At 38.2% G+C, this 15,077-nt stretch overlaps 1 protein-coding gene across 5 annotated transcripts in view; it reads right to left on the bottom strand.

The window, feature by feature from the left end:
* Positions 1-14,638, bottom strand: part of DPY19L2 (dpy-19 like 2) — a 108,948-nt gene extending 94,310 nt beyond the window's left edge. For all 5 annotated transcript variants that reach the window (XM_037729118.1, XM_017502223.2, XM_037729116.1 and 2 more), the window contains exons 1-4: positions 14,241-14,638; positions 9,753-9,777; positions 7,674-7,761; positions 5,212-5,349 (exon numbers count right to left, since the gene is read on the bottom strand). In XM_037729118.1, coding sequence (XP_037585046.1) covers positions 5,212-5,349; positions 7,674-7,761; positions 9,753-9,777; positions 14,241-14,616 — 627 coding nt within the window. In that variant the 5' untranslated portion in view covers positions 14,617-14,638. The remainder of the gene's footprint in view (positions 1-5,211; positions 5,350-7,673; positions 7,762-9,752; positions 9,778-14,240) is intronic.
* Between the last annotated feature and the right edge of the window lie 439 nt (positions 14,639-15,077).

Genomic DNA, 15,077 nt, shown 5'->3' with positions numbered 1-15,077 from the left:
AAAAAAAAAAAAAAAACCTTCAACAAACTAGGCATTGAAGGAATATACCTCAAAATTATAAGAGCCCTCTATGACAAATCCATAGCCAACATCATACTGAATAGGCAAAAGCTGGAAGCATTAGCCTTGAGAAATGGTACAACAAAAGAATGGTCACTCTCCCCATTCCTATTCAGCATAGTACTGGAGGTCCTAGCCAGAGCAATCATACAAGAGAAAGGAAGACAATAAAACTATATAGGAAGACAGGAATTCAAACTATCTTTTTTTTGTGAACAATATAATTTAATACCTAGAAAGCCCCATAGTCTCTGACTAAAATCTCCTAGATATGATATTTTAAAACTTGAGCAACGTTTCAGGATGTAAAATCAATGTACAAAAGTCAGTAGTATTTCTACATACCAACAATGCCCAAGCTGAGAGCCAAGTCAAGAATGCAATCCTATTCACAATAGCCACAAAAAGTAATAAAAAACTTATAAAAGAATACCTAGGAATAGAGCTAACCAGAGAGGAGAAAAATCTCTACAATGAGAATTACAAAACATTGCTGAAAGAAATCAGAGACAATAAAAACAAATGAAAAAACATTCCAAGCTGATGGATAGGAAGATTCAATATTGTTAAAATCACCATACTGCCAAAAGCAATTTACAGATTCAATGCTATTCCTATCAAACTACCAATGCCATTTTTCACATAATTAGGAAAACTATTCTAAAACTTATATGGATACTCCTTCACCATAAATAAGGTTTGAAATAAATAAAATAAAACAAAACACATACAAAACCAAAAAAGAGTTCAAATCACCAAAGCAATCCTAAGCAGAAAGGACAAAGCCAGAGGCATCATACTACCCAACATCAAACTATACTGTAAGGCTACGGTAACAAAAACAGCATGGTACTAGCACAAAAACAGACACATAGATCAATGAAACAGAATAGAGAGCCCAGAAATAAGTGCACACACCTAGAATCATCTGATTTTCACCAAACTTGACAAAAACAAGTCAACAGGAAAAAGGATGTCTTATTAAATAAATGATGCTTGGATAACTGGCTAGCCATATGCAGAAGACTGAAACTTCACCCCTTCCTTTCTGCATACATAAAAATCAACACGAGATGAATTAAAGACTTAAATGTAAAACCTAAAGCAATGAAAACCCTAGAAGAAAACATACAAAATACACTTTATACAAAAATTAACTCCAGATGGATAAAAGATTTAAACAAGACTTAACATCATAAAAACCCTAAAAGAAAACCTAGGCAATACCATTCAGGTCATTGGCATAGGCAAGGACTTCATGACTAAATCACCAAAAGCAATGGCAACAAAAGCCAAAATAGACAAATGGGATCTAATTAAGCATAATATCTTCTACACAGCAAACAAAACTATCATTAGAGTGAACAAGCAACCAACAGAATGGGAAAAAATTTTTGCAATCTACCCATCTGACAAAGGGCTAACATCCAGAATCTACAAAGAACTTAAACGAACTTACAGGAAAAAAACAAACAACCCCATCAAAAATTGGGCAAAGGATATGAACAGACATTTTTCAAAAGAAGACATTTATGCAGCCAACAAACATGTGAAAAAATGTTCATCATCATTGGTCATTAGAGAAATGCAAATCAAAACCACATTGAGATACCATCTCACTCCAGTTAGAATGGCAATCATTAAAAAATCTGGAGACAAAAGATGCTGGAGAGGATGTGGAGAAACAGGAATGCTTTTACACTGTCAATGGAAGTGTAAATTAGTTCAACCATTGTGGAAGACAGTGTGGCTATTCCTCAAGGATCTAGAAATAGAAATTCCATTTGACCCAGTAATCTCATTACTGGGTATATACCCAAAGGATTATAAATTGTTCTATTATAAAGATACATGCACACATGTGTTTGCTGTGGCAGTGTTTACAATAGCAAAGACTTAGAACCAACCCAAATGCCCGTCAATGATAGACTGGACAAAGAAAATGTGGCACGTATACACCATAGAATACTACGCAGCCATAAAAAAGGATGAGTTTACGTCATTTGCAGGGGCATGGATAAAGCTGGAAACCATGTGCCAATCTGCGCATGTGCCCCAGAACTTAAAGTGTAATAAAAAAAAGAAAGAAAGAAAATACCATTCTGGACATAGACCCTGGAAAAAATTTCATGATGAAGAGGCCAAAAGCAATTGCAACAAAAACAAAGATTGACAAATGCAACCTAATTAAATTAAAGAGCTTCTGCATAGCAAAACAAACTACCAAGGGAGTAAACAGAAAGGGAGAAAATATTTGCAAACTATGTGTCTGATGAAGGTCTAATATCTAGAATCTATAAGAAACAAATTGAAAGTAAAAACCCCATCAAAAAATGGGTACTCCGCACCACTCCCAGTCACAGCCTTCCGTGACTTCCTCATCTCCAACATGGCAAAAATCTCCAGCCCTACAGAGACTGAGTGGTGCATTGAATCCCTGATTGGTGTTTTCCAGAAGTTTGTTGGAAAGGGTGGTTACAACTGCACTGTCTCTAAGATGGAGGTCCTAAGGTTCATGAATACAGAGCTGGCTGCCTTCACAAAGAACCAGAAGGACCCTAGTATCCTTGGCCACATAATGAAAAAACTGGATGTCAACAGTGATGGGCAGCTGGATTTCCCAGAATTTCTTTATCTGATTGGTGGCCTAACTGTGGCTTGCCATGACTCCTTCCTCAAGGACCCCTTGGGCCTGGACTTCAAACCCACCCCCTTTCCTTCCAGCCTTTCTGTCATGATCTCTTCCTCACAGCCCACATGTCTCCTGAACCTAGCACTCCCACCACATCATGCAGGCCTCACCTGCAGATAGTAATAAAACAATGCCACTTTTTTAAAACAGGGAAAAAAACAGGCAAAGGATGTGAGCACGAACTTCTCAAAATTAGATATGCATGTGGCCAATAATCATATGAAAAAATGTTCAACATCATTAATAATTAAAGAAATGCAAATCAAAACCACACTAAGCCAATCAGCATGGCTATTACTAAAAAGTCAAAAAATAACAGATGCTGGTGAGGTTATGGAGAAAAGGGGATGCTTATACACTGCTGGTGGTAAAGTAAGCTAGTTCAAACACTGTGGAAAGCAGTTTGGAAATTTCTCAAAGAACTTAAAACTGAACTACCATTCTACCCAGCAATCCCATTACTGGGTATATACCCAAAGGAATATAAATCAGTCTACCATAAAGACACATGCACATGTATGTTCACTGTAGCACTATTCACAATGGCAAAGGCATGTAATCAACCTAAATGCCCATCAATGGTGGAATGGATAAAGAAAATGTGGTACATATACACCATGAATATTACACAGCCATTATAAAGAACGAGATAATGTCCTTTACAGCAACATGGATGGAGCTAGCGGACAGTACACTAAGTGAATTAATGTAGAAACAGAAAACCAAGTACTGCGTATTCTCACTTATAAGTGGAGCTAAATACTGAGAGTACACATGGACACAAAGGAGGGAACAACAGACACTAGGGCCTACTTGAGGGTGGAGGGTGGGAGGAGGGTGAGGATTGAAAAACTACCTATTGAGTACTATGCTTATTACCTGGGTGACAAAATAATTCATACACCAAACCCCCACTGCATGCAATTTACCCATATAGCAAACCCACACATGTATCCCATGAACCTAAAATAGAAATTGGAAGAAAAAAAGTGTCCACAGAAAAATAGAAGACATAAAGAAAAGTCAAAATTTTCAGAACTCAAAAATACAATGATCAAAACAAAAAATCTTAATGGGAAGTACAAATTAAAACAAAAAGCATATCACAGCCATCATAAGAGTAAAAATCACAAGGTCTGACAATTCAAAATTTAATAAGGATATGAGAAAATTCTAGACATAGTGTGAACTGCTACATTTGCTTCAGACAGCAGTTTAGCAATATCTGGTAAAGCTGAAAAAGCACACACTCTATAACAGCAATTCCATTTCTAGGTGTATATCCTAGACAAAATATTTCACATATACAGAAGAAAACCATACAAAAATGTACATTTTCTAATTGCTTGCAATCGAAAAACTGGAAATAATAGATTAAGTTGGAGAAATACATAAACTTTAGAATTCATAAAATGGTTAAAATTAAATATATATATATATATATATACACATATATATACACAGAGAGTTCAAAAATACAACTTTGAAGTAAAAATCATACAGTGACACATTCAGTATGAGATAATTTATGGGACTTAAAGCACACAATAAAACAATCCCTGAAAACAAAGATTGGATGGACATACACTTCAAATTTTAATAAAGGTATAAGTTGGATTAGAAGCAGAATAAAGGTGATTTAACTGTTTTTATATTGTATTCTAATTATTTTAAAATAGCTGATGCAAAAATGACAAAGATTAGCATTGATTCTAGATGGTTGATCACACATATTTGAATATTATTTTTAAGTCTCTGCAGTTTTAAGCATTTTAAAATTAAGGGAATGAATTTTTAAAACTACAAAAATATGAATAAAGGGATAAAAAGCAGTAACTTTTAATTAATATGCTGGATTCTGAGACAACTTTAAACTCAATAGTATTTACCATGGTGTCAAATTTAGCATTTATCTTGAGTTCACAAACTGAGTTTGCTAATTTTGTCTCTGTTTTTCAAATTTCTAGAATTTACAGACTACTATAAAAACCATACACTCTTTTAGGCTAAGTGTTAGAAGACAGTCATAAATTTCTGGCTGTGTGACTAAATAAATTTAACTTTACTAACATAACCCCAGGATCACTATTCAAGCTCATCACTCTCACTATCCCTTCACGTGGTCATCATGCCCACCTACGAGGTCTCCAAAGCTAAAAGCCCATCCTCATTTAGAACCTTTTTGCCTCCCATGACTCTCTTTCTCATCTGGCTTGTCTATTACCCTGGCCATTATTTACACACTAAGGTTCATTCTTTGAGTGCATACAAGAACAGTTTCTGGAATCTTTAAATTTTAAAAGAGGAACTTATGATATTCTGCTCAACCACAAAGGTACACACAATTTAAAAACCTGAAAGGTCTCCTCCCTTTCTTTTTTAACAACATTGTGCTTACTATTTTTATCTGATAAAAAGGATCACTCTACAAATATTATTTGTCTCAAATTATGACTCACCTCTGGATAAAGATGGAAGCGTTTCACTGTATTAATTACAAGAGGATATTCAGTAAGCCTGTCATTCATAATCATCCACAGTCCTTCCAAAAACGAAGGTGCTTCAATAATGGTCTTGAAGTAGGAATAATAAAGCCCCTTTTCAAAAAAAGGCACATATTGTCAATGTAATTAAAACTTTAAAATATTTATTTTTATCATTTCTTTAGAACTTTTTTTTCTAGGAAAAAAAAAAAAAAAAACCCGAAAAGGTCAATAGTAAGACTTCCTAATTACTCCTTTCTAGTTTGCATTCATGGACTTCAAGAAGCATGTATTTTCAGGTGATCACTGTACTATTCTTTCACTTTTTCTATAGGCTTTCAAACAAAAGAGTTGGAGGGATAGTCAAATGATTTAAAGAGTTTTTCTAAAAATGTCTTAAAATATTTAGGCAGTATACATTTAATTTTACCAAATCTGGTTTTATCCCCCACATTTGAGATGCTTGAAGGTTGACATATGATTAATTCTATCATAAACAGGGATGACTTCATGCCTCTGTACAAATTTGCATATAGAAAATTAGTTTTTTTCCTATCCTCTTAAGAAATAAAATATAATGACCATAAGCATCACAATCAAGGAATCCAGTGCTTCTAGCTTACTTCATAGCTTTATCTAATGGCTCTGTGCAAAGTGAAAGCTAAATGTCCATTGACTATTGTTGCTCACAAATGCTATGTACTAAAAAGCAGGTTCTTTTACTGTCTTACACATCAGGATATAAAATAAATGTTTCATTAGGATAGCAAAAGTGCTGTTGAGTTAAAATTTGTGGATTAACAACAGCACGTTGTGTCTTATTTCCCCATCTATTTCTTGCCTTCGTTCCTAAAATCTAAAAGCAAATAAAGGGCCATGTTGATAAAATGCACTCCTACTAAAAAATGCTATATGCTATAATCATACCTGCCTCACCCAACTCCTTAACTTTTAATAGATTAAGCAACATGAGTAACTACTATATTAAAGGTCTGTTTCAGCTGATGTCTGAAAGGCCATTACCTAATAGTTGATTGGCAAAATATGAGTTAATAAAGAATTTTCCTTTCTGCTTAGGAGGATAGCAAGGCAATACAATAATTAAAGGATATCTAATATGTAAAAGTCTATATTTAGGGAAATATTAAATATATAAATAAGTTATTAATAACAGCTATTGTTTTGTGCCAAGTATTCCGCCATGTGTTGTCACCCATTATCTCTCTGCATTTTTCCTAAACCCCTCTAAGGTTGGCATTATCTCTATTGAGCAGCTGAGATTACTGAGAATCTGAGAGGTTACCTGACTAGCCATTGTACAATTATTGTACAAGAAAGCACAGAACTGTTATCAGAATCCAGTGATCTGTCAACCAAAGTCCAGACTCTGCCAGTTACACCCTTTATTTAATGATAATTTATATTCTGTCTTTGGAAATATCTTTAAAATATTCAAATGTCACACATATGTTAATGTAACCAATGCTTTGAAACATTAAAGGGGCAATATAGGGATGAAAATAAAAAGTAGTGGCTGAGGGGCCTAGAATAAGCAAATTCATAGGACAGAAAATACAGTTGGGTGTGATTAGTGGGTACAAGAGTTTCTGTTTAGGATAGCAAAAGTTCTGAAGGTGGACAGTGGTGACAGTTGCAAGAAAATACCAATGTACTTAATGTCACTGAGTTGTACACTTAAATGATAAACATGTTTAAATTTTTTATTACAATTTTAAATTTAAATTTTATCACAATTTAAACAAAAAGCAGTGGCTAGAGTGAGGAGAGCCAGTTACAATGCTTCACTAGGCCCTCGACCAGCTACAAGCAGATTTGGAAGATGGGCGGTTGTGGTCTCTTATAAATGTAAAATTCTGCAGTTTTGGCATTCAATATCCCACTTACTCTTCACAATAATTATGTGAGATGCATATGGCAGAAAACTCCATTTTAAAGACTAAAACTAAAAAAAAAAAAAAAAACCCCAGAAAATTATTTAAAAATTATATCAAAAGTTATTTCTCAAAAGATATTATCTTGAAATCAAAAGAGATCTGAATTAACAATAATAATCATTAAAAGACCCAGGTAAAACATGGGATCTCCCAACTGTAGCAAAAGAGAAAGCAATTTCTGATAACATCTCATTTGATAGCCCTTTATCACTTCTTCAGTGCCTTCTTTTTTCTCCTTCCACAGATACTATAATTCATCTTTATTATCTTAAAAAGAAGTCTGCATTAGGAAAGGGTGAGAGATAATGAAATAAGTAACAGAAAAATAATCTCCAACTCTTTACTATTTAAATAATAAATCTGGGTTATAGTTAAGAAACAGCACAGTTCACCAAAAGTTCGTTTCAATTCCTCATACATTTCTACCTCATCGTCTCACTATTCTTAAACCACAAATTAATTCATTAGAAGAAGAAACCTAACCATTTCAGTGCGAAAAGTCATCTCCCGTTCCAAAGATGAGAGGTGAGAGAAATGACGATCATTTTCAAAAAGTGTTACTAAATGTATCCTAGAAAAAAATGAAGTATCATATTACAATCAGGACAAGTTTCAAAAGCAACACTAAAATCACTAAGCGATAACCAAAGTAAGAAAGCCACAAAAAGGAAAACAATAATTTGTTATAATATTGATTTTATAATTTGCTTACTAACTTGTATGTTTTTAGGCATTTATAATCCAGTATGTTTTTAGGCATTTATAAACCTGAAATTCCTTAACTCAGTGGTTTTTAAACTTAATTGTGGCCAGGCATGGTGGCTCACACCTGTCATCCCAACACTTTGGGAGGACGAGGTAGGAGGATTACTTGAGGTTAGGAGTTCGAGACCAGCCTGGCCAACATGGTGAAACCACGTCTTTACTAAAAATACAAAAATCACACAGGCATGGTAGCACATGCCTGTGATTCTGGCTGCTAGGGAGGCTGAGGCAGAAGAATTGCTTGAACCCAGTGGGCAGAAGTTGCAGTGAGTGGAGATCATGCCCCTGCACTGCACTCCAGACTGGGCGACAGTAAGACTCTGTCTCAAAAAAACAAAAAACAAAAAAACACCTTAATTGTATATCTAAAATTCTTGTGGCCTTTGTCACCTTTCCTTCCATCCCTGGCCTCTAAATCAGAACAGAGGCACGTTAGTGTTTGCTTTGTAAGTTTCAAGGGATTCTAATGTACCAGCCTTGGGAAATACCTCCATAGCTGTTGAAAAAGAATTCAGAATATGATTTTAAATAAAATTACTTTAGATCAAAGCAGACTTATAATAAGTATAATATCACATAAGGGATCGACTTTCAAGTGGCAAAGAATACAGGTCTGTACTTGAAGATATTTTAGTAGTGAAACTCAACAGCTGTAGGCAGTGAAGAAAGGAGCATATGTGATAAAATTAGCTAACTTACCTAGTCAGTACTTTCCAGCGAGGTTGAAAATAAAACAAAGTTCCATATATTAACCCTGTTTTCCACTAGCCCTTCTTTACATGTGGGACAGATGCCAGGGTACCAAAAACTGCAGGAATATTCCCTACCATTGCAGCCTCAGTTCTAACATCAAAATCTCCCTGCAGACTAAATGGCTAGAGCAGCACTGTCCCAGCAGAACACAGGGGCAGGTTGCATACCTCCCAAGGTATGAGCACAGGTATTTTTACCTGAGCACAGGTAAAAATAAAATATTCCAGAGGGAATATTATTTTACAAATTTTATAACACTTTTGTAAAATAATGTACGCAGGCTTGCACACTGAAAGACTCAAAGCCATTTAACTCTGTATAACCACTGTAGAATCTTTATCTTCTTTTTTACCTGATTTCCAATTGGCAGGTGTTACTAAAACTTTATCACCTAAGTTATTTTACTGGCTGAGCATGGTGGCTCACACCTGTAAACCCAACACTTTGGGAGGCTGAGGTGTGTGAATCATTTGAGGCCAGGAGTTTGACACCAGCCTGGCCAACATGGTGAAACCTCATCTCTACTAAAAATACAAAAAAAATGGCCAGGTGTGGTGGCACACACCTGCAATCCTAGCTATTTGGAAGGCTAAGGGATGAGAATCACTTGAGCCTGGGAGGCAGAGGCTGCAGTGAGTCAAGATCGTGCCACTGCACTCCAGCCTGGGAGACAAATCAAGATTCTGTCTAAAAAAAAAAAAAAAGTTATTTAACTAACAACATACAATTACCATAAAATAAAGGAATGTTTTAAATGAACTATACATGCAAAATATGCTTAAAAAGCTAGACATTTAAAGTAATGTGTGGTGAATTCTTTGGCAAGGCATATTTTAATTCATAAGTTACTATTCCCGTAATGCATCTATTTTGTAAATGCTCCTTAATATATGAGGTTTGTAAAAAAGCAAAATATATGTATACATTGGTGCACATAAAGATGTTCAACAAATCTAGCCAGAAGTTGTTTTATTTTATGCAAAAATTGATGGCAATTTTTAATTAAAATGTTTTTAAATATTTCAAACTGAAACTAAATCTTACCAGTGCAAAATTCCTACACAGGCAGCTGGAAAAAGAAAAAAAAAAAAAGGAAAGTTATTAAAAGCTGCTTTGTTATAACTTACCCTTAGAGTAAGTATTTCAAATGTATTCTTTTATATGTCTAGAAAGATAGCACACAAAGCAAGATGGCCAGCTATTCCTGTTGCTATGAGTATAGGAAAAAATCCAGGACACAAAACAAATTCTGAACAGAGCTTACCTTTCAGCAGCAGCACCTGACAAGCAAAAGGAGAAACTTTAGAGGGTTTTTTTTAACTTCAGGTAATTTGTAAGAGTGATGGCTTCATGGATGATTGTGACCTTTTTTGTTTTTTTTAGTATCATTTTCTATTCCTTTACATAAAATTTTTACAAAAATTATAAAAGAAGTAAATATATACAGTATGCTTCAGCTAGTTCTAACCAAGAGGAGCCACTCTACGTCAGTTTCCCTGGCGTTCATCGGAAGACAGTTAAATGCAGGCAATCACTTCCTCAGGAGCACATCTAAAAGCCCCATTGTGCAACTCAACCCTTGATGAATTGCAAGCTCTTTGCATGCTCCCAGAACTAGGAGGTACAAGATGGCCTAGGAGACTAATCTGGAGTCACCTGAGCCAATGCCCCATGCATACATAAGACCTCACCAGGGATCTGGGAGACACTGCTCTGGGTACGAAGATTTTACAGGAACTGCAAACGCAGTCTGTGCCCTTGGTTGGCTGGGGAATTCCTTGTTTTCAAGGGTACCATAGAGCTGGGAAGAGGGGAGGAGAAAATAGAACAAGTTAAAACACCACAAACTTTGCTGTTCTTTTAGAGGTTCAGCAGCTTTTCTTGAATTAATGCCAGATTGTTGTAAACCTTTGGTTAATTTCCAAAGTTTTGAAAAAAATGATTTTGATAATTTTCCAAGTATTTTCATTGTTGTCATGGAGGAGTGCATTTACTTGGCTATTCCAGAAGTCCTACCTCCTTCCGAGATTTTATAATGGTATTTCTTGTGGTCGTCCCAAATATACTTGGCAAGTCATCTTATAAACCACCAATAATAGGCATTTAAAAATTGAAAAATTATTCCACTTGGCTAACAAAATAAATGAAAATTAATTCAATAATTATTGAAGAAATTAAATGTAAAAAAATTTAAAATTGCAATGTTGAAATTCTCAACCATGCCTCTCCAGATCTTTTCCCATATTACTAACTGTCCTGGGCTTATCTTAAATATTTCTCAGAATATTAATTTGTTTTATACCAGGATGGGCAAAGTATAGCCCATGGTCTGTTTTTGGACTGCCTGCAAGCACGGTTGCTGTGATTTTTAAAAGGTTGGTAAAAATGAAGCAGAAGCAGCTGGTGCTGCTGCTTCAACTGTATGTGGCCTGCAAAGCTTAAAATATTTACTCTTTGGCTCTTTATTGAAAATATATACATATTTGCTACATATATTAACTCTTTCTATCTATACTTGGAACCATCCTGAAACTAAACCTCATGCCTTCTCTCTCAGCTTGAAACAGGTGCTCATTAACTGTTTATTAGGCTTCATTAACTTTAAGTCATACAGAGACTATCCTATTCAACTACATTTGTATCCTATTTCTAATTCTCCTAACAATTATATACACTGGCAAACAATCTTAATATGTAAGGAAAAAGTCAAATATACCACCAAATTCATCCAGCTTTCCAAAGATGCTCAAAACCTTTCTGTGTCTCTCACTCCCTCCCTTCACCCCATATACAACATCTGGAAAAAAAAAGATGATACGGTGTAATGATGTCAGTATTCTAAATGCATGAAGGGCTTATCACATGCCCTTTCCAAGCTCCAAGCTGTGACAGAAGCACATCCCCTGGACCCTGGCATCCTATCTATCCATCTCACCTCTGAAGGTGACCCAGCCTCATATTTCACTGAAACAAAGACCATTAGAAGCCAGCACTTCCAACTTCTTTTATCTCCACTTTAACATTTCTCCATATAGTAATCCTCACTTTTCTGCTCCCTTCCAGCTCAGAAGAGGAATTCTCTCTCCTTTTTTCCACAGTTAGCTTCTCAAATTTGTGCCTTTAATTCTACCCCTCCCAAATATTCCAAGACTTGCTCCACTAATTATTTCCTTTCTTGGATTCTCTCATCCTCTTCCCTTCAGCGTTTAAAAATCCCAGACCTTAAAACACTCTCTGAGATCCGTCGGCCCTTCAAACCAATATACTCCCCATCTCTCTCTCCCCACTGGTTCAATGACAAGACCTTTGGCCAATTTCCTTCTTTTAAGTTCCCACAAGTTATTTTAAAACGACCAACGGCCTTTTAGTTATCACAATTCTTGTGCATCTTTCTGTAGCATTTGGTAAGATTTCTGGATCTCTTCCTCTCTCATCTTTCATCACACCAACTTTCCCAGTTCTTCTATTTCTTTGACCACTCTGATTTTATCTGGTTTTTCCTTTTCCTCTCATCTCTTAAAACCAAGTTTTACCCCAAGTATCTGTCCTTTGCCCAATTTTCTCTATTGGCAATTTCATTCAGTCTTAAAATTTCAGTGCTCACGTCTACATAGATAACTCCCAGTCCATAACCTTCATTCCTGAACTTTCTCCCTTCCCAGCCTCCTCTTCTAAGACGCCACCCATTCAGTCCTGTCTGACTCCATCAGCTCTCACCTGTCCTCTCCTCTCCACACTTGCTGTGGTTACCCTCGTGAAGACTATTATTGCCTGGATTCTACTGCTAGTTTTCCAGTTATTCTTTCTGCTCCCTTTCTCAATCTCTCTTGCACACTGCTGCCGAGTTAATCTCTGAAGCACACTTCTGATCATGCCACTGTATTTAAAAATCAGTTGATGTCAACACTGGAAATGTACTATAGGCCACTAAACTGTTCACTTTAAAACAATTAATTTTGGCCGGGCATGGTGGCTCACTCCTGTAATCCCAGCACTTTGGTGCTTAGGGAGGCCAAGGTGGGTGAATCATTTGAGATCAGGGGTTGAAGACCAGCCTGGCCAACATGGTGAAACCCCATCTCTACTAAAACTTAAAAAAAAGCCAGGCATGGTGGCAGGTGTCTGTAATCCTAGTTACTGGGAGGCTGAGTTGGGAGAATCACTTGAACCCAGGAAACCGAGGTTGCAGTGAGCTGAGATGGTGCCACTGCACTCCAGCCTGGGCGACTGAGTGAGACTCCATCTCAAAAACAAACAAACAAAAACAGTTAATTTTATGTGATTTCAACTCATAAAAAAAATTTTTTTAAGAAAAGAATCCATCAACACCTTCCTACAGGATGAAGTTCAAATGCCTTACACCTGACTTTGAATTAGACCCTCCAAGGCTGGTTCCAATCAACCTTCTCAACTTACTTCCTACTACTTCATGTCCTTCATTTCAGCCCACTTGGCTTTCATGTTTTCTGCCTCCCATGACTTTGATCATGCTGTTCTCTCAGCCTCTGACACTTGTTGATCTCAGCTCGACATACCCAATTATTAGCCTTTTTGTCACAATTCGAATCTCACCTTTTTCTAAAAGTCTCTCGATCTCATTTCCCACTTCCCACCCTAGAGCATTTGCTCGCACTTCTGAACTCCCGTAACACTCATGACAATCACTCATTGTTTCACCCACCCCTAGGGTTCCTTTAATGCACCAGACCTCGGCGCACCGGAGCTTGTGCTGGGGATGGCAGTACCGCTTGGTGTCCAAGACCATGTTGATTTTAGACTTGGGATGTGTTCACTGGCATAATTAGACATCTGATAAAATCCAAGTCTGAACCTCCATCATTCCTCAAGTATCATTAACACTTCCAGTGTGGAGACACATTCTACTTTGACATCAAGAGTCAACGTGCAGTGAGAAAATTACAATAATTGACATTAAGAGACATTCATCTATGACAGTTTGTATCAGTAGCCAGTCTGACTTAGGGCTAGGCTCAAAACTGATTCCATACCAATAGCAACAACATTTAAGTTCCCTCTTATGCTACAGAAAATGAAGGATGTAAGTGGGGGAAGAAAACCCCTTCAGACGCATAACGAAATCTTCCAACTGTGGACACTGAAGCTCCATGGCAAGATGGATCAATAGGGCAATATAAACCTACTTTGACCCTATTTCCATTATAAATGTTCTCAACTAATTTTTTTTTTAACTCCATGTGTTCTGCTTTCGGGTGCTGAGAAACGTTAAGGTCTGTTCCCCAAGAGCCAGCCAATCATTTTTTACCAAGCCTGATAATTGGCTGCCCTGATTCAGATAACATTTCATTAGGGTGACTACTGTCAGAAAACTCTGAAAATGTTTTTGAAACAAGAACTAATTGGGCTTGGCGATACTCGCCACGTTTTTCCGGAGCTAGGACCTTGCAATTATTTGCTACTAGGCACCCACAAACCCTTGCTTGTTAAACTGATCTCTTTAGCGACTTAAGCGCCCTGCGGCTCCCTCTTAGGGCTCTCCTGCCCTCTCCTCACCGATGCAGAGAGTGGTCTTGCTGGAGCATCTACGCGCCTGCAGTTCCTGCGCCTTTTCCCGGAGCTGCGCCAGGAAACCGTGGAGGAACTGGAAGCGGCCGAGAAGGAGGGTCTTAGCGATCGCGTCCAGCTGCAAGCAATTTCGCGCTTTCTGATTTCGGTTCCTCCGCGGCGAGTATCCTCGGGCGCCCCGTGGCAGGTTCCCGCCACCTAGGGTCGAAGACTGAAGAGACAGCCCCGATTTTTCCACCTCCTCCTCCACCTCCGGTTCCCGGGCTCCGGAGGCTCCGCGCCGCCGTTTCGACTGGCAGGGGCGGGAAGACTGAAACCGTTCTGGAGCCGTCGCTCTGAGCTTACTCCTCGTTTGCCCGACCATTTTCTCATAGTCCTTGTTCCGATGGAGCTGGGTCAATTTCCGGCGCAGCCCAGCCGAGTCCGGCGAGGTCCGAAAAGGCCTGACTCGCCTCGCAGCCTCAACGACTTGTCCCTGCCGCCGTTGCGGGACTCCTGGTCGTCATGGCGACTGTGAAATGTGGGGTGGGGGGGCGTGCAGTCGAAGCCAGTCGCGCGGGCAGGCCCTGCCCACCCCCACGTGCTTTCCAGCGCGCGCAGCACCCCCGCCTCCGCGCTTCCCCGCGCGTGCAGCCTGCCCCGAGCGCAGCCCCACGCATAACCCCCCACACCCTCCCCAGCGCCTGCAGTCGCCGGTGCGTGAAGTCCCCAGGCCTGTATAAGTGCAGCCCCCTCCTTGCGAGCAGCTCCACGCACAACACCCTACACGCTCCCAAGCGTCGCTCGCGCAGAACACATCACCTCTCGCGCAGCCCCCTTCACGCG

This window comes from Cebus imitator, unplaced genomic scaffold (genome assembly GCF_001604975.1).
Source record: "Cebus imitator isolate Cc_AM_T3 unplaced genomic scaffold, Cebus_imitator-1.0 Scaffold294, whole genome shotgun sequence".
Taxonomy (NCBI): Eukaryota; Metazoa; Chordata; class Mammalia; order Primates; family Cebidae; genus Cebus; species Cebus imitator.
This window is presented reverse-complemented; position numbering and strand designations above follow the sequence as displayed.